We start from the raw sequence: 25,256 nt of genomic DNA, 5'->3' as shown, positions 1-25,256 counted from the left end.
TTAATATCAGCAGAATCCTTCTTTATAGCTGCAGCTCCCAGTGAGGTAAGCTGCATTAAAACAATCCCAACAGGCAGTTTTATTGATTTTCTTACAGAGATTCAGGTTGAGGTGAAAACTATACAGATGTGCATGACAGACATGGTTTCTTGTTTACATCAACTTAAAATGCCAATAACACATTTTTGTATGCCTCAAATGATTCTTTGTGTCATTGTACAGAAATTTTAGCCTCCAACACCATCTTTCACTAAGGGCTTCAGTATAAAAACTTTAGGCAGCATGTATTTATCTCAGCATCTGTATCTTAACACACAGTTTCCCACTCCCATAAAACAAACTCTAGCTAAAAATAATTCTACTTAAATATCACTGAAAAGACATCTATATTATTTGTGTTATTTCAGTGTTATTATTCTGCATAAGCTGGTATCAATGAATGTTAATTCTGTAAAACTTCAGGCAAAATCCATATCGTAAACTAAACATTAAGACCAAGCATGACTCATCTATTAATGATGTATATAAGTAAAGATGAAAAGTAGAGTGTTACTCCCAAACTCATTCTATGAGGCCACCATCACCCTGATACCAAAACCAGACAAAGACACTACAAAAAAAGAAAATTACAGACCAATATCACTGATGAATATAGATGTAAAAATCCTCAAGAAAATACTAGCAAACAGAATCCAACAACACATTAAAAGGATCATACACCACGATCAAGTGGGATTTATCCCAGGGATGCAAGGATTCTTCATTATACGCAAATCAATCAATGTGATACACCATATTAACAAATTGAAGAATAAAAACCATATGATCATCTCAATAGATGCAGAAAAAGCTTTTGACAAAATTCAACACCCATTTATGATAAAAACTCTCCAGAAAGTGGGCATAGAGGGAACCTACCTCAACATAATAAAGGCCATATATGACAAACCCACAGCAAACATCATTCTCAATGGTGAAAAACTGAAAGCATTTCCTCTAAGATCAGGAATGAGACAAGGATGTCCACTCTCACCACTATTATTCAACATAGTTCTGGAAGTCCTAGCCACGGCAATCAGAGAAGAAAAAGAAATAAAAGGAATACAAATTGGAAAAGAAGAAGTAAAACTGTCACTGTTTGCAGATGACATGATACTATACATAGAGAATCCTAAAACTGCCACCAGAAAACTGCTAGAGCTAATTAATGAATATGGTAAAGTTGCAGGATACAAAATTAATGCACAGAAATCTCTTGCATTCCTATACACTAATGATGAAAAATCTGAAAGAGAAATTATGGAAACACTCCCATTTACCATTGCAACAAAAAGAATAAAATACCTAGGAATAAACCTACCTAGGGAGACAAAAGACCTGTATGCAGAAAACTATAAGACACTGATGAAAGAAATTAAAGATGATACCAACAGATGGAGAGATATACCATGTTCTTGGATTGGAAGAATCAACATTGTGAAAATGACTATACTACCCAAAGCAATCTACAGATTCAATGCAATCCCTATCAAATTACCAATGGCATTTTTTACGGAGCTAGAACAAATCATCTTAAAATTTGTATGGAGACACAAAAGACCCCGAATATCCAAAGCAGTCTTGAGGGAAAAAACGGAGCTGGAGGAATCAGACTCCCTGACTTCAGACTATACTACAAAGCTACAGTAATCAAGACAATATGGTACTGGCACAAAAACAGAAACATAGATCAATGGAACAAGATAGAAAGCCCAGAGATAAACCCACGCACCTATGGTCAACTAATCTATGACAAAGGAGGCAAAGATATACAATGGAGAAAAGACAGTCTCTTCAATAAGTGGTGCTGGGAAAACTGGACAGCTACATGTAAAAGAATGAAATTAGAATACTCCCTAACACCATACACAAAAATAAACTCAAAATGGATTAGAGACCTAAATGTAAGACTGGACACTATAAAACTCTTAGAGAAAAACATAGGAAGAACACTCTTTGACATAAATCACAGCAAGATCTTTTTTGATCCACCTCCTAGAGTAATGGAAATAAAAACAAAAATAAACAAACGGGACCTAATGAAACTTCAAAGCTTTTGCAAAGCAAAGGAAACCATAAACAAGACCAAAAGACAACCCTCAGAATGGGAGAAAATATTTGCAAACGAATCAACGGACAAAGGATTAATCTCCAAAATATATAAACAGCTCATTCAGCTCAATATTAAAGAAACAAACACCCCAATCCAAAAACGGGCAGAAGACCTAAATAGACATTTCTCCAAAGAAGACATACAGACGGCCACGAAGCACATGAAAAGATGCTCAATGTCACTAATTATTAGAGAAATGCAAATCAAAACTACAATGAGGTATCACCTCACACCAGTTAGAATGGGCATCATCAGAAAATCTACAAACAACAAATACTGGAGAGGGTGTGGAGAAAAGGGAACCCTCTTGCACTGTTGGTGGGAATGTAAATTGATACAGCCACTATGGAGAACAATATGGAGGTTCTTTAAAAAACTAAAAATAGAATTACCATATGATCCAGCAATCCCACTAATGGGCATATACCCAGAGAAAACCGTAATTCAAAAAGACACATGCACCCGAATGTTCATTGCAGCACTATTTACAATAGCCAGGTCATGGAAGCAACCTAAATGCCCATCAACAGATGAATGGATAAAGAAGTTGTGGTACATATATACAATGGAATATTACTCAGCCATAAAAAGGAACGAAATTGAGTCATTTGTTGAGACGTGGATGGATCTAGAGACTGTCATACAGAGTGAAGTAAGTCAGAAAGAGAAAAACAAATATCGTATATTAACGCATGTATGTGGAACCTAGAAAAATGGTACAGATGAGCCGGTTTGCAGGGCAGAAGTTGAGACACAGATGTAGAGAACAGACATATGGACACCAAGGGGGGAAAACAGCGGTGGGGTGGGGATGGTGGTGTGCTGAATTGGGCGATTGGGATTGACATGTATACACTGATGTGTATAAAATTGATGACTAATAAGAATCTGCAGTATAAACAAACAAAACAACTAATACTAAACTTTCATTGGGTTATTTGTATGGAAATATGTTAATATAAATGTTTCAGACATTACATGAAATTTCTAAAAATCTTATATGTTCTGGTATAATGTTATAAGTCATAATCCTAGTTATCACTTTAAAATGTATATCTCAGAAATAACTAATTTTCTTGTCAACTGCATTATTATGAACTTTCATCAAATCTTTAACCGTGGTCATTTTTAAGTCTTTTGTCATTTACAGAGAGTTCTGGGAGTACTCTGATGCTTTTGTAAATATGTTCCTATAAAAGGGTTTCATCTTCAGGAAATTCATGGAAAAGACTCTGAGAAGTACAGGTTTCTGGTACCTGACTGTACTGCTGAACTGAATGAATAAGCATTTTCAGAACTCTAATGAAAAACTGATGAGCTCATAAAAGTGCTAACAAAAGATCAAGATGAAAAAAAAAATTAATTACATGGGACTGAGTGAACTGATGAGGATGAGTATAATTTTTGTGACTTTCTGTTTGAATTTAAAAAAAGAAAAAATCCCACACGGACTCAGAGGCAAAGAATATACAAATCAATTTTCACTGCAAAGTAAAGGAGCTGTTACAGTGGAGGATTACTGGACTGAATGTCAATATTATGACATAGTATGAGTGTGTTTCATGTTTGGTAATTGCAATCATTGTTGCTTTTGTTGTGGTCATCCATGTACAATGCTTGGTGTCAGTCTATTTATCTCTTGTAAAAATAAAATACAGTGTGTGTGAAAAAAAAAAAAGTAAACTGGTTTCTCTGCCACAGAAGGAGACAAGGTTCTGAAGTAAAAATTAGAAACAGTTCTTCCCCATACTGTCCCTGCCCCCTCTAAATGTGTCGAGCAGAATTTAAAGATTGTCAGCCTAGGAACTCCCCTGATGGTGCGGTGGTTAAGACTCCGCCTGCCAATGCAAGGGACACGGGTTCGAGCCTTGGTCCAGGAAGATCCCACATGCCATGGAGCAACGAAGCCCGTGCTTCACAACTATTGAGCCTGTGCTCTAGCGCCTGCGATCCACAACTCCTGAACCCGTGTGCCACAACTACTGAAGCCCGCGCTCCGCAACAAGAGAAGCCACCGCAATGAGAAGCCCGCGCACCGCAACGAAGAGTAGACCCTGCTCGCCACAACTAGAGAAAGCCCATGCGCAGCAACGAAGACCCAACGCAGCCAAAAATAAATAAATAAATAAATAAATAAATTTATAAAATAAATAAGTAAAGATTGTCAAAAAAAAAAGAAGAGTGTTAGATAATTAGCTTATGATTTAATCATCACATATATCAATTTATACAATTTTTACTATAACATATCTCATTTTGTTATCTATGAAACAGATACTTCTGCGTAGAAATAACATCTTTTGCTTCAGAGGTCAATTTTGCCTTACCTAAGTAAAGGAAACATTAAAAACAACAGAAACTGCACTGATACAAGTTGCCACTTGCTAGAAGCTAATGGTTTAAAAATTTTTATCATCAGTGAAACATCTTTTTCACGTAAAATTTACGCAGGACCCCAATAATTAAAACGGACAAAACTGAGCTATTCTGCCTTCACACGGTTAGGAGGCCTTGAGTCTCTCTGTCTCTCAACATCCCTGCCTACCGCAAAGCAGCTCCTGACTCACCTCTCTGGAATCCTAGCTCAGTCTGAGAGGAGTCTGAGATTAACAGATACACCCTACTATATTTAAAATAGATAAACAACAAGGACCTACTGTATAGCACAGGCAACTATATTCAGTATCTTGTAATAGCCTATAATGGAAAAGAATCTGAAAAAGAATAGATTTGTCTACATATGTATAACTGAATCACTTTGCTGAACACCTGAAACTAACACCACACTGTAAATTAACTGTACTTCAATTAAAAAAATTGTCATCATCTTCACGGACAGCACTCTTTGCTCCAAGCTGTGCTCTCTCCACACCGAGTTCTCTAACGACAGGTTAGCGGCATGTGACGTAAAATAAGGATGAGAACGGAGAAAGGTCCAGATAGGTCAACGTAAGGATGAGAGTGGAGAAAGGTCCAGATAGGTCAACTTATTCCACTGATTGGGGCGATTATTTAACTAATCATTTTGAGCTCCATTCTGGGCCTGGGTGCTGATACAGAGAAGTTCTAAGTGTAGCTTCTGCATTCAATAAACTTAAATCTACTCCATGTTCGTGGACACACGAAGTTTTCTATGTAGGCAGCCTTAGGTCAGCAGCTTTAAAGCAAAGTAGGTGAACCCTGGAGGGAGGCCGGTGCTGAGCAGAATTATCTATCCACCTATCTGTTTATCCATCTACCCATCTCTTATTAAAAGTTATCTAAAATTACCATGAGTAGTTTAATCTAGGACTCAATAAACAACATTTCACTGGCCAAATACAACCCACTACCTGTTTCTGTAAATAAAGTTTTATTGAAACACAGCCACGCTCAATCATTTACACACTGTTCATGGCTGCTTTTTGCTACAGCTGCAGCGTTGAATAATTTCAACAGAGACTGACGCACAAATCCTAAAATATTTACTATCTGGTTCTTCAGAGAAAAAGTGTGCCTACCGTGGTTTAATCTCTTGTCCAGGACTCCTATGTTACTTTACATTATTCTACTAAATAAAAATCTCATGATTTCATCAGAATAGTACATTACACATTTTTGTTTGGCAGCCTTTTATACTTATTATTTCATGAATAGTGTTTGTGATGCTGGTTGATGCACTGTAAATAATTCTGGTTTTGATCATTTGTAATTCAGTCACAGAATAAGCAAAAAGATGTAAATGATTCTTCTTTAGTTCATGGAAATACTGAACACGTATCAAAGCAGCAGACTGGGAAAATACCCTCATGGGTTTCAATCTCAACTCTGTCACCACTCAGTTGGAACACAGAAAAAAGTAACTTCGCTTTCCTGTGCAACTACAAATAGGACTTTTTACTTAAATAGCTGTAAAGGAGTACCATGAAGATCACTGTGATCCTAACTTTGGAAAATGCTCTAAAGTGAATAGTATCCTTCACATGAAAACCACTCTGTTTACAGTTCAGTAAGTCATGGTGGAAAATGTACAACCAAATAACACTAGTTCCTGAAAGAAGGCAATACTGTGTTGGACACATCCAGCGTAGATGTCAAGTGACATGAAGAAGAAAGAAATCCCTCAATCTGCTGAAATATGTAAAACATTGTGTGTATGTACATTTATCTGGGAAAAGCGACCAAAGATTTCATTAGAACCTCAAAGGAGGCAGTGATGCAAAGAAGCTTCAGAAGTACTGCCTTCGTGTTGTTATAACTGAGATAATTCTGTCCTCCTAATATGACATTCTCTGTGTATTTCAACCACACACCAATTTTCATCCACTCTAAGAGCAACTTCCTGCTTTCAGGATTAACAGTGATTTCTTAACCCCTCAGCAAATGTTCTCCAATTCAAAGAAAGATTAATCATTTTGTACCTACTTCTTAGTAAACTATTCTACATCCGTACTTACATCCTCAGAGGCATGTTAAACTTAACCATGTTCAAAAACTAACTCCTAATCTTCCTCAAACCTGCTCCCCCTAGGGTCTTGCCCATTTCTGTTAATAGCAACTTTATCCTCCTCGATTCTAAGAACAGAAAACCTTGAAGTCATTGTTAATTCTTTTCTTTCTCGCAAGTCACATTATGGTGAAGACTTTATATTAAAATACATCACATCTCACCCATAACTATGGCTACCACTTTTGTTCAAGCGACCATTGTCTCCTCTGAGCTTAATGCAGGAGACTTTTATCTCGCCACTCTGTCCTTTACTCCTTATAGGTGATTCTCATTTCTCTATGGCTTTGATCTTTATTCCTCAAAAGTCTATGCACAGGATTTAAGTGATTAAATCAGAACGTTAATAACAAGACAGTTGGGAATATAATCTCAGAAGTCCTCTTTGCCTGTCAGAACTCTCATAGCACATGATCTCTAATTCTCATGATGTTTCTAACCTTCTATTGTAAGCACACTGTAGCTCCCTTCAATGAGACCATCAGTGTTATAAGGTGCAAATGCTCAGAGAGATGCCCAATGGGTCTGGTGACCTGCGTCTAGGAGAGATGTCAAGTTTGGAGACATTGACTAAGGAGTCAGCTGCAAAGAGCTGATCACTGGAGTAATATAATTTAATAAAACTACAAAGGGAAAGTGTGCTAGAAGAAACGAGTGTAAAACATCTAGGGTACCTGCAATGGAAGTAAAAACACCACAAAAGACTTTGAGAGTGATGGGTAAAAGGAAAAGTACAATCACAATGTTGAAAATCAAAGGACGAGAAAATAGTAATATGTGGGGGAGGGTTGATAAGGGTCTAACGTTGCAGAAATGATAATGAGGGATGAAGACTGAACAAAATCCATTGATTTATTTTTATTGCTTTATTTTGTGACTAGAATATTTTTGGTAATTTCTTGAGGGGAGTTCACATAAGGGAAATGAGTTGAGAAATATGTGAGGATGAAAAACTGAAATGGCAATTCCAGACAACTTTTAAGAAATACAGTAACAAAAGGAAAGGCTAGAGCATGCGAGCATTACAGGATCAAGGCAAGTTCTTTAGGGCTGGCGAAGACTTTTGAGATGCTTGTGGTGGATGAGAAAGAACCCAGTTATGGGTATGGAAGGAAAAAGGGGGTGCTGGGAAAAACAAGAATGGAGGAAGGAAGGTGAAAGATTAAGATGGAGAGAGAGAAAGGGAGATTGACAAGGATTTGGCCTCTTTGGACAGGACGGGTAAAAGCCAGAAATGACAAAAGTATAACGCCTGCAGACCAAAGGGACTGTGTGTCACCAAAAAATAAGAAAGAAGAGCAAAGACAGGGGCAGAATTCAATTTAGGATACAGCAGGCGCCAAAAGAAACGTTTGTTAATTGAATGAATGAAATCACTCATCAAGACACAAATATTTGACATATTTAAGGAAGATATCTATCAGTGTATCTACTCTTTCTATCTGGAGAACAAAACTAAAGTTAAAAAAAACGTTCAATTTAGATCGTCAGGTAAAATCCAGTATTCCCAGTTACATATGAATTTCAAATAAACAATGAATAATATTTTTAGTATAAGTATGTCCTATGTAATATGTAGGACATACTTACACTAAAAAAATTGTTCATTATTTATCTGAACTTCAAATGTAACTGGGACCCTATTTTTTTTTTTTTTTTAACTCTGGTGATGCTATTTCAGTCAGATATAGGCTATTTTGAGTAACAAAAGAGAAAGTAGAAAAATGTGGCCAAAAGAAAACAGAAGATGCACTGGGCCCCAATTACATGGCTAACTAAGATAAGCTTTAAGGGAACAATAAAGAAGAATAAAAACAACAACTTTTAAAAGTTTTATTGGAGAAATAAAATATGTCCACTTAAATATTAACTAATAATTAAAGGCAGCAAAAGCAAGTGTCTAAATGAATGGTACAGAGATGATTAGATCAGAAGAGGGACTAATTAACTTCACTGAGCACAGGGAAAACAAAAGTTAAACTGCACCTTGAAAAAAGAACTGGTCTTTGTAGAACTCTCATACTCAAAAGGCAGTAGGAAGAAGTGTGGCAGGACAACAAAACTAGAAAGGAATGACAGAGAGAATAACAAAAGCCAATGAAGAGGGGAATAAAAGTGACAAACTTTGGGTGTATATTTCTTTCTGCATTGGCAGAAACAAAGAGGTAAAGCATTAGATGGAGAGACACCATGAGCAAAGATGCGGATTCGGGGACACATGATGCTTCATTCACTCATCCAATAAGTCCTTTAGGCACCACTTATCGAATGCTCACCATGAGGAGGAACTCACAGTGAGTGGACCAGAGCAGTGTGTCTGTGTAAATGGGTAGTGAGAAAAAAGGTGCAAAGGAAATGGGACCAAGTTGCTGAGGGTCTTAACTGAGGTCAATCTCATGAAAAGAGATTTCAACCTATTTTTATGGATCTCATTTTCTAGAGGATGACCCTGTTAGTATTGAGTGAATATGTTTATAAATCTTAAAAGTAAAATGTATACTGAAGGATTAATTTTAAAATTTAAAACACCATAGTAGCCTCCGCAAAGACAAAAGTGGGGGATATATGAGAGACAGTGGGAAAAATTTTGACAGTCATTGAAGCTAGGTGATGTGTACATATGAGGATTTATTGTACTATTCTATTTTAGTGCATGTTTTAAATTTTCCATAATATTTTTAAAAGTAGGAACATGTACTCTTTAAGGAGATTTAAGGACAGAATAGTTTTTGCACTTCACTTTCTTAATGAGAGAGAATCACAAGGATGCTATGCACAAGAAGATTAATATGACATTCCATTTCCCATGAAAATGAATGTTAGCTCCTAGAATCACCCTGAAGGTACATCAAATCAAAGCACTTTTACTTCCATGTCTGACTGCCAAGTGGTGTTTATGAGACTGTAACAGGCCTTAGGCCCATGATTAACAGCATCTCCATGTGGACTATCATGATATGCTTCATTGGGTAATACAATAAGCAAAAAAATTCAAAAATAAAAATTAGAGAGTCTACATTGCTCTCTTTGAGTATCAACTGGTAAAATATAAGCCTTTAAACACACACACACGTATATTTATATATAAACATATATATAAATGAGGGTAATGCTACAAATAAAAGTCTCAAGGTTAAGTGGTTAATGTACTCATTTAGGATTTTTTCCCTGCAGTGGGTAAGCCAGACTTGCAGTGACCTGCAACCTTACTTTATGGTCTACAGGATGTATGTGAGCTGCGACTGTAGTTATATATACTGTTGTGAAATACCAAAACTAATTGGTTGTTTACTTATGATTAAGATATAGAAAGTTACGGGAGACTGTTGGTTGTCCCAACCTAACAACAAAAGCAAGCAGGATAAGCTATAAAATCATAGTTTTAAAAATTCCACCAGTGAGATGAGGATACAAAGAAACCTAAATAAACTAAATTCCAAAGTTACAAGACCTTCATAGGAGAGAAGAGATCCATGGCTGCCTCATCCCTGGCAGAGTAGCAGGTGGAAGATAAATGCACTGTAGATGGAGGGATGGAGAAATAAGCCAAATCTTTAATGAATTTTTAATGGTTGCCTGTAGTCTGGGGTGACACGTTGGAATTCTGTGGAGCCTCAGGTGTCGACAAAGCCTGCGTCTGTCCACCCACCAAACTTTCTAATGGTCTTTGTCAAATGCACAGATAGTTCATAAAAGCCTGGAGATTCAACAGAAGAGCTGAGAGAAACCCCTCTTAGACACAGAGTCTCCATCAAATGCAAGAAAGCCACTTTCCTAAGATGGGAAGCAGGGCAGGAGAGCAGAGAGAAACACCTCTGTGGCATTCAGCCACTTCTGAAAGGACTAAGGCATCTGCCCTCTGAAGGTGGGGGGCAGAGCAGTTTGGCAAAGAAAGATCTCCCAAGGCTCAAAAAGCTGGGGCATAAAACAGGAAATAGAGCATTTCAGAGCACTTTCTGGGATGATGGAAATCTTCTATATCTTGTTTTGTGTAGTGGTTACATGAGGTAAAAACTTGTCAAAACTCATTGCAATGAGCACATAAGAACTGTGTCTTTTAAGGTATGACTCAATTTAATAAAAAACGAAAACAAAAAGGAATGTAACATGAAAAACAAATACTAACCAATCCATTCTATCACGTCTTCAGAAGAGAAGCTTCTGACGTTAGATTTTGAAATCTGTTCTCTCCCTCTAAGAGCTGGTAAGTGGAAGCCAGCAAATCTCAACACTAATTGCTTAGATACAGTGTGGATAAGCTGTGGCTGGTCTCAAAGATTTACAGAGCCCTTTTAAAGAGCTTTGTTTTGCAGGCTGAAGGGATATTCCAAGTGAGAAATCAATGGGAAAACTGATGAAGGTGAGAAGATTTAAAGACACAATGATTCCAACAATAAATGCAAATAATGGAAAATCTGGCTTTTTATCTTGAAGGGTGGTTATTCTTGAGTTCTAACTTCTGTCTAAATGCTCTCATGCCCCGTTTTTCCTGTTCTTTCCCCCAGAAAACACACCCATACCACAAGGAAGAAGAAAGCTTATCTTCATGCTAATGAAGCTGAAAAGAAAAGGCCTTCCTTCCTCTGACAGGATGTTCTTAGGGCCTTGTGAGAGGGTGTCTCATGGGTGCCCAGGGGCTGCATGTCACTCTTACAGCACCTTCTTTCATGATCTGATTATGGCCAAATGAAAAGAAGGAAATAAAGTCCTGCTGACTGTAGGTCTTAGGAAAGGTTCAGGGGAACTGAGCTAGTGTGGCCAAACACACAGAGGACCCAGTAGGTGGTCAGAAGCAGTGGCTTTCAATTTCTTCTCTCCACCAACCTGAGTTTTGGTGACAAACGGCCCAGTAGAATGATAAGAACACCTAAATAGAATAAAAACCGTACCTAACATTGATTGAGAGAGAAGTATGTGCCAGCCACTCGGCGAAGTTTTGCCTATTTATTAATCTGGCTCTTCTAGCATCTTTGAGGGAATACTCTTATCATCACCATTTTACAAATGGGAAGCTGAGCAGGTTCCACAGCCTGTTTTTAAAGTAGTGGAGCCCTGCGTTTGCAACCAGGCATCTGACATGAGAACAAAGTATCTGTAAATCCTTCTACAGGACATGCTATTCTGCTTCCCCACAGAATGGAAATATGCAGATTTTGGAGTTAGAAGGCCCTGAGTCCAAATTCTGGTTTTACTATATACTGGTCATACGGCCTTTGGAAAGTCAGCTATCCTTTATAAGCCTCTGTTTCATCTATGAAATACAGGTAACATCATAACTCACAAAGGTATTGTGAGGATTATAAACAATTAATGTAAAGAGCCTGGCCCCTAGTAGGTGCTCAATAGTAGGCGCTATAAGTGATGATAATAAATCATATTACCTCTCTAACACTCATTTTTGGATCACATATATGTGTGTGTGTGTTTATGCAAAGTATACATAAAGGAATAGATACAGATAGAAAAGGAGAAATAAAGAAGAGAATAAAAGTTGTCCTTTATAATTACATACACACACATTACATATTTTTCCCTAATTTCTTCTCTAGAGGTGCTGGACATAGCAACTTAACATTTTAATTAAGGTGTACAATTGATACACACATGAGGGGACTGCTGCCCTGGAGTATAGAGCATTCATAGGAACTAAAAAAGTAAACAATAGTAAACATTCCAATTTGCAAACACTGAAGCATCATGGTGCATTAGCAATACCACAGGTCGTGGAACCACCCAAACTTTAGTTCAATCTTTGTTCTACTAATTTATCGCTATGTGACCTAGAGCAAGAAAGGTTATTTACCTTCTGGAGCTTCAGTTGCTCTCATTTATATAATGGAGATAATTATGCCCAGTAGGTTGTGTTAATGATTACAATACATGTTAAGGTTTATAATGATGATAATATGTATAAAACACCTGGTCTCTTGTAGATGCTTTATAAATGGTAGCTAAATTATCATCATTATTGTGCCTTTATGTCCTCTGTCATGGTCATACCAGAAGTCAACCACAACTTCCATTTGTTTTCCATGAATCTTATAGTGACATCTTATTATAATTACATACCAATTACTAGAGTCTCTCCAGGACTTGCCCAAAGACAGGGCTTAAAAAAATTCATTAATTTTAAAGCTTTCTTTGATTAGTTACAAAAACAAATAAGTTAGGAAACAATCAAGTTAGGAAACAATCTCTTTTTAAGTCATTGGAAGTATTTTATTAATTTTTATTGCAAATGAACTTACTGTTTTAATTAGTTACATATATATTTTAAATTTTTAATTAGATTTTAATTAAATTCCTTAAAAGTCTAGAAGGAAGTATTTTTCTCTGTGTTTTAGTCATATCCTTTTAGGCACTAGGCTGGCTGGCTGGCTTGAAGATTGAAAACTGAACTCTTTTCTATATGTGGCCTTTAAAACATATACATACTCTCTTTCATATACACACACTCTCTCTCTCTCTCACACACACACACACACACGCTCTCAAACATGGAAGAAACAGAGAGGCAAAGTTTGGAGAAAGTCAGAGAAAACAGTAAGGAAAGAAGTCAAGAGAGCCATTGAATATGAAAACAAGAGAAACAGGGTCAAGTGAGCGTTGTCCAGGAAAGATACAAAGCATCATCTTTGAAAGGGATGTTGTGGGCACTGATTATATAATATCTGCAGAAGTGTTCTGGTCTCCTGAGAGATGGGCACTCGATCAATACAAAGTATTATGTATGGGTTCTGTCTTTATAACTGAGAGATTGATATTCTTTGGTAAGATTCCATATCCAGTGTAGAAGGAACACAATTACAAGTCTGAAACAGCACTTTCCCCTTTTTCTCTAACACAAAAGTCTTCTTCCAGTGTGCGACCGTCCATGCAAAACAGTTCATTTTTAAAGCTTAGTTCCAGTCTCTTAAAGATCCTTGGTTACAAGCCATGGGAAAGGATATCATGTGACAGAGGCATGGTCCTTTCTAAGTGACACGGGAAGTGTCCTGCTACAGTCACCCTCAGTGAAGGGAACACAGCACCATCTGGTAGTCAGAAGAATTCGTAATCGTACTAGAAACAAAGAGAGGATACTACGCTCTCACTTTGCAACTTCGTCACTTTCCCTTGTGAAAATATTTCAAGGTGACAATTAATGGACATAACAGTCAAATTCCTAAGAAGGTTTGAAAAGCATATTGCACTTTAAGTGCACTTAAGTTTACACTTAAGTTTAAAAGAAAAGGAAAAAAAGCTGACTAGAGTACAGAAAATGTTTTTCTTGTCCCTCTACCATCACTGACTATATTAAATATGTGTTCAGACTAGGCTTGCTGAGTGGTGGGAGACATCATATTATGAATATTATTAGAGTGTACAATATGCAAATGATCTGAAACACTAAGCCACTTACCACGTCAGTAGAAGAAATAGGTGGCAAATCTTCAGGAGCCAATGTGGTATCATTAGACATGGAGATATTAACTGTAAGCAAAAGACCATTTTTTACTGTAAAAATAAAATTAAAGTGACCTATATGCATATTTAGGAATCTAAACAAGCAGGCTTAGGCATTAAAAAAAAGTCTTCAATAACAACATAAAGGCACAATAAGTTTTTCTTTATTATAACTGTATTCACCTTTCACCTACATAAAACAACCAAAAATTTGGACATGCCTTTTGTGCTCTAATCTGATAAAAAACAATGACAAATATTTAAGAAGATGATATTGTACTTTGTTTGTTTCAGGTTTAAAAAAAAAAAAACCAACACTTCTATGTTACTAAAAGGCACTCAATATATTTTGCCTAGTGGAAAAAATGGCTGTTAATAAGTGAGGAAGTTGATCACTGGCTTCACGCACAGTCAAATCTCATGAATTGAAGCTTTACTAATTAAGAATCAGCTGATTTTTGAACTTTGGAAATTTGGAATTCATATGAGACAGTATATCTTTGCAAAATGTGTGAAAACAAAAAAGTGCTAAATAATAAATTATATATAATGTATTATTATAATGAGCATGAATATTTAATCTAATTTTTAAACTATTTTCATACAGTTTGGCATCATTTGTAGATTTATGAAGATGTCACTTGCAGAAGAACCTAGTTTATTTATTAAACCAACCCTCCTCTTTGAAATATTTCATTGCTTCCTTTCTACTTATGAGTCTAAAATTAAAACATAGAAGTTAAAAAGTATTCTACAATTACAAGATTTTTCTTTATCGGATAAGCTCTTTTCCTATTATTTGAAGCTTATGTATTAGAAAATAAATTGTTATGCAGAGACTATCCCTCATTTATGGAAATATTATGAAACAACACTTACCACGTTTTTGACTTTGAGGCTCACAAAGTTCATTTAACATCCAAATTGCTAATTATTGTTTGGTCCCAGAGCGCCCCTCAACCCAGCCCCCAGACCCCTAGCCTGTCTTCTTAGTTTGCCATGTTTTAGGTCTCACTTATATAAACTTCTAAGAAGAAACAAACAGGTTTATTTGACTGTTTCAATTTAGAATATAAGATCCCTGAAGGAAGAAGAAAAGGGGTATGCCTTGTTCACTGCTTTTTCCCAGAATCTGCCCAGTCTGGCACTTAACTAACAGGAACTCAAAAATATTTGTTAATTATTCAACCTTAAAAAAGAAGGAAATCCTGCCACTTGCAAAAACATGGATGAACCTGGAAGACATTATGCTAAGTGATATAAGTCAGACATGGAAAGCCAAACACTGCATGGTATCATTTATAGATGGAATCTTAGGGGAAAAAAAGTCAAAAAAAAGTCTGGTGGTTGCCAGCGGTTGGGTGGTGGGGGAAATAGGGAGAGCCAGTAAAAGGGTACAAATTTTCAGTTGTAAGAGAACTAAGGTCTGAGGATCTAATTATAACATGGTGACTGCAGTTGATAATACTATACCATAGAACTGAAATTTCCTAAGAGAGTAAAACTTAAGTGTTCTCACCAAATAAAACAAAATAAATATGTGAGGTGATGGATATGTTAAATTAGTGGGAATCCCTTCACAATGTATACACATAACGAGATCATCATGTTGTATGCTTTAAATATAATTTTATTTGTCAATTATACTTCAATAAAGATGAAAAACAATTGTTTACTGTTAGTAAGAGAAGCTAGGAAAGGGGTCATTCTATGACTACAAATGAATGACAGCAGATAAAGGCAAAAGAATTGAAATAAGGAAAACAAAAGGGGAGAAAATACTTAGCTTTGGTCCTAGCTTTTTGCAATCCATTCTGATCTTTGAAGGCTCTGGAATTGTTAAACTTTTAACCTCATGCTAGCTGCCGCCAGGGCTTCCCTAATTCATCAGTAAAACAAGCACATGTGCAGACTCTGTTTTCTCATGCTTTGTGTTTCATTATAGGTTACAGAAAGAATCAAAATAGGATAAAGGATGCTTGGCCCAAACAGTAAGACAAAACATAAATCCCTGAAGGAAGAAGACGTTAGTAAATTATTAGTAGTAAAACCTAGAATCTTATTACTATTTTGTTCTAAAAAGCTTAAAGTACATTTTCTTACATTATTCCATTTGTTCATTTTACAACATATAAGAGCACATAACAGGTATACTTTTATACCCGTTTTATGTTGGATGGGACTCTGAGGCAAGATATGCCAGGTTTCTTGCCCAGGATTACAGAGTCAACCAGAAGTAGAGCTGGTACCAAAACCTTGTCCATCATTCTTTCTTTTCCTACCCAATATTTCTATTCATCAAAATCAAGATGATTTATGTGGCCACAGAATTCAAGGTGGGAGATAACGATTCACCAGTGTTAGATGATGTGGATCTCTCTACTGTAAATAGAAATGTCTGACCTGTCTGAGCATTTGAAGGAAAACAGCACATGAGAAATCAAAGGCACTATTTAGAGGGTGTCTGGGAAGCTGCCCTTCCTGAGCTAGATTCTTTAATGCAATTTTATGAGCTTCTTGTCGTTACAGAGGGAAGGTCTTTTTGCAACACACTTTTCTGCCTAGTGTGAAACAAGTAGTGAGGAGGGAGGAGGAAGGTATTCCAGGCTCTTTCCTTGTGAAATGAACGACAGATAATAAAGACCACGAGTTCCAATCTGAACTTTTAGTAACCGCTCTCGAGTTCTGGATACATGTCAATTTGCTCATCCAAGTTTCTTTCATCTTTTCAGTATTCCTCTGAGACAAGCTATGCACATTGGCTCTCAAAATCCCAAAAGACCAGTATCAAAACAAAAGTAAGAAGTATATACTTTTCCTACTTATTTTAATAAGTAGCTACTTCAAGAGAAAGACTTCCAAATAAATATATAAACAAGCACTTCTATAAATAAACATATTGGCAGGATATGGCAAAGCCCATAAATAAGATTAAAAGTAAATTTCTTTAAGCTCACAGAAGAGAGAATGATCAATTCCAATTGGAAACTTGATCTACAAGAGCCCTTGGACACCACTTGGATCCAGACACATACAATGCAAATATTTTGGCAACCAATTGCAGAATGATCTGTGTGTATAGAATCTGTAATATCCTTAATTAGGATTCTGGAAAGGTGAAATGGAAAAGCCAAAACACACTGCACTCTGTGTCTTCACTATTTGCTTAGCACCATGGCTTATGAAGCAAAGAAACATTTTGCTCTAGGAACCTGGTAAATTTAGAATGAGCCAATTGTCACTGGGACAGCCTGTGTCCCATATTTGGTTTCAGGTAATTTACACAGGTTGACCATTATACGTTCCTTGGATTTTCACGTCTTGATCCTCTTTCTGTGTATCAAATTCTAGCTGATCCTCTGGAATGGAGGAATGAACACAGTAATAGATGTTTAAAAATGTGTCTGTCTTTTGACAGATATGTGGCAAGGGAGTTGACCATACAGATGGTCAACAGGCACATGAAAAGAGCTCAACATCACTAATTATTAGAGAAATGCAAATCAAAACTACAGTGAGGTACCACTTCACACTGGTCAGAATGGCCATCATTAAAAAGTCTACAAGTAACAAATGCTGGAGAGGGTGTGGAGAAAAGGGAACCTTCCTACACTGTTAGTGGGAATGTAAATTGGTGCAGCCACTATGCAAAACAGTTTGGAGGTTCCCCAAATAGCTAAAAATAGAGTTGGCATATGACCCTGCAATCTCACTCCTGGGAAAATATCTGGACAAAACTATAATTCAAAAAGATACATGCACCCCAATGTTCATTGCAGCACTATTTATAATAGCCAGGACATGGAAAAACCTAAATGTTCATTGATAGATGAATGGATAAAGAAGATGTGGTACATATATACAATGGAATACTACTCAGCCATAAAAAAGAATGAAATAATGCCATTTGCTGCAACAAGAATGGACCTAGAGATTATCATACTAAGTGAAGTAAGTCAGAAAGAGAAAGACAAATACCATATGATATCACTTATATGTAGAATCTAAAATATGACACAAATGAACTTATTTATGAAACAGAAACAGACTCACAGACACAGAGAACAGACTTGTGGTTGAGAAGAATGTATATATATGTATAACAGAATCACTTTGCTGTACAGGAGAAATTAACACAACATCGTAAATCAATGGTCAATAAAATAAATATTAAAAAAAGAAAAAAAATGTGGCTGTGACTTTTCCACCTTAAGCTGGCTTTTAGTCTTTGTGTTTAATGAGAGATCTAGAGAAAGAACAAGCTGCAGGAGTTACGAGCAGAAAAAGGAGGTGATATACACACATCAATGATATATACCTCCTATGTAGAGAATATCAACTGTACTGTTTAAGGCTGTTCTTCTTTATCCTCTAGTGACCGGGCACCAGGAACTACCCCATGAATCCTCCGCTTTACAGGTTAGCAGAAATGGTACCATCAGGAATATGCACCAAAGCTCACTTGAGGCTAAGAGGTCAAGTAGGAGCAACAACCGGCCACCGAGGCAGATCTGCCTGCTCTGAAGCACCATCACCTCACAGTATAGAGAAAGGAGTCCCAGGAGAACTGCGCTGGAATGCTGGCTGCTCCACCTTCTGGCCCCAACTCCCTTGCCACATAATCTTGAGGACATTACCTCACTCCTCTTGACCACAGGTTCCACATCGGTGAGATTGGATTTGATACCATCCACCTCATAAGGTTACCGTGCAGATTAAATAAGGCAATACAGGCAAAATTGTTAGCACAGTGCCCAGTACCAGGTAAACTCTAAATAAATATAGCTAAGATTACTATTAGCTTCACCACCCAGAGAAAGCAGAACTTGACCCCAGGAAGAATGTCAGCTACCTCACAAGGTTTATGTGATGATCAAATACATATATATTATTAAAATATTATATATATTAAAATATAGTTTATTAAAATCCAGTAGTAAAATGTCTGGCATTTGGATGGTGCTTAATAAATGTTAGTCAAATCTGAATTTATACCTTCAACATAGCTTCTTAGGGTGGAACTGATTAACCTGCTCTGAATAAGAAAAAATTTAAGAGTATTCTCCATGATAATAAACCTTTAATGTTTTATTCCATTCTATGTAAGCAACATCTTAAGGCAACTAAGTAACTGGAAAATAAATACAGAATAAAATTTAGAATAAGTGTCTTGCCTGCATGGTCATGTCAGATGTATTTAAGGATTCTGGATATCTTGAGCACACGAGTGCCTCTTGATAAAGTCAAATATTTATGCTTTAAGTTTCCAGATCAATAAAAGGACAAAAATGGGTTTTGTAGGGATGACAAAGTGAAGGAGGAAAACTTTGGAAGAAGGAGCTCTTGGGAAATTACCTGCTACTATCTCAGCCTTAAGTCTTAAAACAAGCAAAATTAATAGGAAGTTTTTACTCACTATTTCTTGCTATTATCCTTTTTGTTTTCCTAAGTATGTTTACCAAAACTTCATGCTTGAGATTTCCACTGTCACTAGATAAGTTCAAGGTAAGATGTTCTTTAATCCATGAACACTCTATTCACATGCTCACCTATGATGTTGCACTGGAGCTGCGCTACTATCTGGTAATAAGCTGGATATATTTAGCCACTACTTTCACAAAAACTTCTCTTCCATACCCACCCATCATTACACTTAGGATGTGCGTGGACATTATTCTTGGGGACATTTTCCAAATCTGGGTTTTATTCAAACCCAAAGCTAGAGAATTATCCAGGTCTGGTGATTATCCAAATACACTGCTTCTCCTTTTCTGATTCCTGCAAGCGTTATACAGAAACTGCTAAAACATAGGTTAGGTCAATAAAAGGAAACTAAAATGATGGGTCTTTCAAATATCCATGGTTATCTCAAAAGACCATGTTACCATGAATGACAAAATGTCAGCTGTGCTGGTAAAGTATCTTGGCAAATGCAAGCCTAAGCAGTGCTACAGCAGAAGGCCTTGCACCTCCTGTTCAACCCTCGGTCTATGACTTAAACCCACTGTATAAGCAAAAGAGGGAATGACATAAAATAAAAATAAAACTGCATAGAATATGATGCAGGTCATGGAAGATGAATTAGGGTTATCTTTTATGTCCTAATTTTCTTTTAATGGGCTAATTATGAAGCACATATTGACTATAATATGGGACCACAGGAGACACGATCCAGCAGTTCTTTTTAATGGTTATGACATACTGCTGCATAGCATTTATTAATAGAAAAATTATACACAAAAAAAAGTAACGAAATTCCACTCTAGTGATGATAGTTTTAAAGCATTTGGAAGCCTACTCATGCTGTAAATATAACCAAGGTGTGGAAATGGAAGCCATGCTTACTTCCAATCACTTGACTTGGTCTGACAGTTTCATGCCAGGAAAAAGGCCATGTTTTACTTAGAGATACTACAGACAGTGATGCACTCTGTGCCTGAGAAAGGCTTTATTCTTCTTAATCATTCATCCATTATTAAGCATGTTCTCCCTGGCACAGTCAACACTGAATCGATAAGATATACCCCTTCTGTTAAGAGTATAGTGTCTATCCCCTTGAGGCAATTTTCCTTGCCTTTCTAATTTGTTTATCATATTTAGCAAGGCTTTTTCCCCTCCAGATACAAAACCAACACCTGGTCAGAAAATTTATTTTGACCCTTTCCAAAATATTAACAATGCCCTTGAGTGTATAGTCACTGCAACCTTGACATATTAGGCAAATGAACAAAGGTACTAGGGTAGAAATTTACTTATAAAGTCTAGGTCAAATGAATTTCTGACCTTATTCATTCAAAAAGTAATTAACACTAATTAAAAAGCAACACACTTTATAAAAAGCAGTGTGTATATATGTGTGTATGTGTGGGTACATGCATGTGTAAGTGTGTGGTGTGTGTAAGTAGCATTGCAAGTAGCACAATTCTTAAAAAGCAATGAACTACACCCTCAGTAAATTTTTTGTTGATAGCAGAAGGGGAAGAAGAAAAGGCAGGAGAAGGAAGAGAAGGAGAGGGGGAAAGAGAAGGAGGAAAGTCTACGTCCTGTTCCATATTTACAGAATTCTAGCATTAATGTTTTTGAATGAATTACGTAGATAGACTCTTTTTAGAAGAACTAGGTATCTCACCTCTGGGACTTTAAAGCCTTTTTCTACATGACTGTGTATAGTGTACAACACTTTTGTAGTCTTGAGATTCAGGGGTATAGTATTAAATGATCTAACTATGATGCACTGAACTCCTTAACATTTTTCCCTTTAATTACCACTTCAATGTTTCATATTTATTTACAACAGTACCTTAGTTTTTGTTTGTTTGCTGGTAAGCTTACAGTGAAGCCTAGTCAATATCTTTTCCTAGGAAAATTTAAAATTTAAATTTAATTTTGAAATGGAAATTTAAATTTAAAATTTAAAAACTTCCCTTTCTAGGGAAGTTAAACGTGTGAACCCCTTTAAAAGAATACAACTAAAAGATTTAACTGCTGGGGCATCTTTTGTGGGACAGTGAGAAATGAGAAAAACAACAAATGTTTACTATTAGGTGCCAAACAATTTTACATATCCTATTTCATTTAATCCTTATAGTAACCTCTAAGAGTAGGTACAATTACTAACCCAGCTCACAGATTATAAAACAATGACATTAGGAAATCAGCCTGGCCCAAGGTCACACTGCTAACTAGAGCTAAAATTGTTTCCTTTACTCCAAAGTATTTATGGTTTATATTTTATCACACTAACAACTTTCTAAATTGGGATGTTGGTGATGAATGAAATATTGTGAATTGTCCTTCAATTGGATATTGTTCAGTTTTCATTCTGGGCTTTTGAACTGAATCATCTTCTTTCCTATATACCCTCTGCTATGTAACCATCAAGGCATAGTGGGAAATAGAACATCTATTACCTCTATTAATATATTAATTAATACCTGTCTTATTTCTAGGAAAAGAGAATGCTAGCACAAAAACCATGTGCTAATAAAAACCTGACTGATGTGTCAAATTTCATGGCTAACTTTCCTCTTAGCAATTGCAACTGAGCTTCCTTAGTTCTTCAATAAATGAGAACCTGGGTGTATGAGGGTTACTGAGCAGCAGATGGGGGCAGGAGGAAGGGATGAAAAGGTGCATTAAGACAAGGAAACTCAGGAGATGATAAAGTTTTACGGAAGCAAGTGAGAACAAGAAAAGATCAGGAAGGGAGGAGGAAGAGTTGTCTTCACAAAGCACCAGAAAAGCCACAATCTTATTGTGGCCATGAATATAGTTTTCTTAGAGATTAAGTGACCCCTATTTCCTTTCCTGTAAAATCATTCCTCAGTTTGCAGGATCACGATTCCATCTGCACAGTTGCTGGTTCATCGTTACATACTGTCCCGGTGTTGAAAAACAAGTAATCCGCCAGTTTAAATATTATTGGCTCATTGATTGAATTCTTTTACTAGGAGTGCATGTTGCGATGAAAGACCAGTCTTTTATTGTTTTTAGAACACTTACTCTAGCTGTATATGCAACTGTATTATTCTCTCACTATTGGTTTTCAGTTTGTTGTCATGAAGAACTAAATTTATGGTGGGTCTATGCAGTCTTCTATCAAAAAGTATTAAGGTTATGGGAGAAATACATGATCATTCATCTTAAAAAGGGTTTTGTAAAACATGAGATTGTCCTGAAAATGCAAATATCCATTTGCCTTTTTCCATACCAGAAACAGATCTCATCTCCATGGATTAAATAATCCCTCGCATTCACGTACATACCTTCCATGAGTGCCACTCATCTGAACGACTCTAAAACTAAGGGGTGCAACCAACAGTCTTGCTGCATAATGAGCCAATTGCCCAACAACATTTGCTTAGAATGGAGGATGATGAAGACTGGTTTGCTTGTCCTGTCATTCATACTTATGAACCCTAAATTTTGATAAATAACAACAGCAATAATAATGGTTGTTATACGCTTAACATTTAATTACTTACTAGAAACTGTCCTAAATGCTTTGTCTGTAAGACCTCATTTTTTTCTTCAAAACAATTCTTTAAGGAAGGTACTATTATTAACCCCATTATATAGGTAAGGAAGATAAGGCAAAGTTTCCTTGGGTAAAGGAACTTGCCCCAAGTCACGCACTGGGTATTAGCCAAGAGGGACTTGAATACAAGATTTTCTGACTTCAAAGCCCTGCTACGCTGCTTTATTGGTAACCCCTAGAGGTAGTGGAATTGTCAGAATCCTTCCAAGACAGCTCCTAGCTATTTAGGACAGACTTTTTATACAACCTAGGGAAAACAGGTCAAAGGAAAAGTTATCTATCACCCCCTCAGCCAGCACTTGCTATGCATGGGTAAAATCGGTTCAAGCCTCAATATCACTTTCTCAAGAAAACAGAAATCCTTCTTGGAAGGAAAATTACATGTAAAATTTTTGTTGTACTTTTCACAATGAAAACGCATTCAGATATGTCTTCCCTGGTTTCAAATTACCTTCTCTGCCAGCATCCAATTAAAACAATGAATGCAAGTTTCCAATAGCCTCAGGTAGGTGTGGGGCTGACACTAGGGAGATCTTTGTGACAGGTGTGCTGACAAAGTCCTCATTTGGTTCATGAACACTTCAAACCTCCAAACAGCTGGTAGTATTTTTTTTCCTCTAGAAAATCTTAACATATGATTACTCAGAATGCCTAAGAAGTCAGCACACAGACTTTTCCACAAATAAATAAATAGATAGATAGAAACAAATAAGTAAAAAGGAAAGTTCAAAATCCCACAATTAAATATGCCTGTGATCCGATATTTTGAACGTGTGTAGTTTGGACTTCCCCCGCAATGTCCAGGATGCATGGTTAGAGGGAGTTTTACCCCCTTCTCTCCCAGGAAGAGCTCTAGGAGTTGTGTAATGGCAACACATTTTCTGCGTCTCTCTGGGAGGATATTTAATTGGTTCTAATCATATCTGTCATGTATTAAGTGCTTACTCTTTTCCAAACACTTCTTAAGTTTTGAAATATTTCTAATCAGTATACATCTTAACAATAATAGGTCTTTATATCTACGGCACCCATGTTGCCTGAATCTTCAAATTTCCACTTTTTACCTGTCTCTGCTTGCTTTTAATAAGCGTGGGATTTATTTTAATGTGAGCTGATTTTCCTTAAACAAGACAAAAAGAATCCGTAAGTGCAAAACCCAACAATGCCCTATCTTTTCACCAGTGTCACTGACTGACCCATTTTTAGGGAGATACTGTTCTCTTTCCTCTCACCTCTCAAGAAGTCTTATAAGACTTCTCCACCAAAGTGGCAGAGAGAAGGCGGCAGATATACCACCAAAATAGCTGGGAGTCATCTGACACAGCCTGCACAAGCATTAAAATTCTTCATAGTTCTTGTTGAGCTTTTGAATTAAGCATCTTGCATTCTAGTCTATAACAAAACCATGTTTGTTTTACTGTAAACAGTAAGTGGTTTTTCCTTAGAAGCTATAGTTAAATGGCTGTTACATGAATGTGCCCTATGATTAAGCCCAGGTTTACACAGCCCTCAATACACTGCTGTGCTTCTGGTGCTACAAGACCTTAGTCAAAAAGTATATCAATTTTTATTTTAAGGGACGATGACCTGTAGCTAATGTCACAACTAGGTATCACTTGCACTATTAGCATTTAATTGTCTGACACAAATGTCCACCCCTCATTCTACCAAAGCAGATGTAAAGCAACTTTCCCCAAAGTAAATCTTTTTTCCCCCAAAAGCCTTCCATATTATAAAGTGATAATGAATTACTCCAAGAAAAAATTCCAAAGACCAAATTGAGCACTGTTCTGTGAAAAGGTTCTGAGGCTGACTCACGTTTAGCAAGATGAATGTTAAAGTGCTAAGATGTATAGAATCATATTCCTTACCAACAAGTTACTTTTATGTCTTCCCTAACTCTAGAATATAAATCTTCTCCAAGAACATAATATTCCTTCTTTTATTTCTTTCTTTTGTTTCTTCTTTTCCTTTCCTTTCTTATTTACGTTGTCTAGCCCAGATGAACCATAAAGCTCTACTTTATCACTAGGTGACTCTAGTCTGAATTTCTTTCTTAATTGCATGCTTCAAATTACATAAGGTGAATTAGTATCTTGCTTCTTCTATAAGTTTAAGATAATCTATTTAGAATT

General features: G+C 36.5%; 1 protein-coding gene across 2 annotated transcripts in view; it reads right to left on the bottom strand.

The window, feature by feature from the left end:
• Nucleotides 1–25,256, bottom strand: part of SLC4A4 (solute carrier family 4 member 4) — a 345,525-nt gene that overhangs the window by 51,504 nt on the left and 268,765 nt on the right. For both annotated transcript variants that reach the window (XM_061192359.1, XM_061192360.1), the window contains exon 15: nucleotides 14,041–14,111. In XM_061192359.1, coding sequence (XP_061048342.1) covers nucleotides 14,041–14,111 — 71 coding nt within the window. The remainder of the gene's footprint in view (nucleotides 1–14,040; nucleotides 14,112–25,256) is intronic.

The sequence above is a fragment of the Eubalaena glacialis genome, chromosome 5 (assembly GCF_028564815.1).
Source record: "Eubalaena glacialis isolate mEubGla1 chromosome 5, mEubGla1.1.hap2.+ XY, whole genome shotgun sequence".
NCBI classification, from domain to species: domain Eukaryota; kingdom Metazoa; phylum Chordata; class Mammalia; order Artiodactyla; family Balaenidae; genus Eubalaena; species Eubalaena glacialis.
This window is presented reverse-complemented; position numbering and strand designations above follow the sequence as displayed.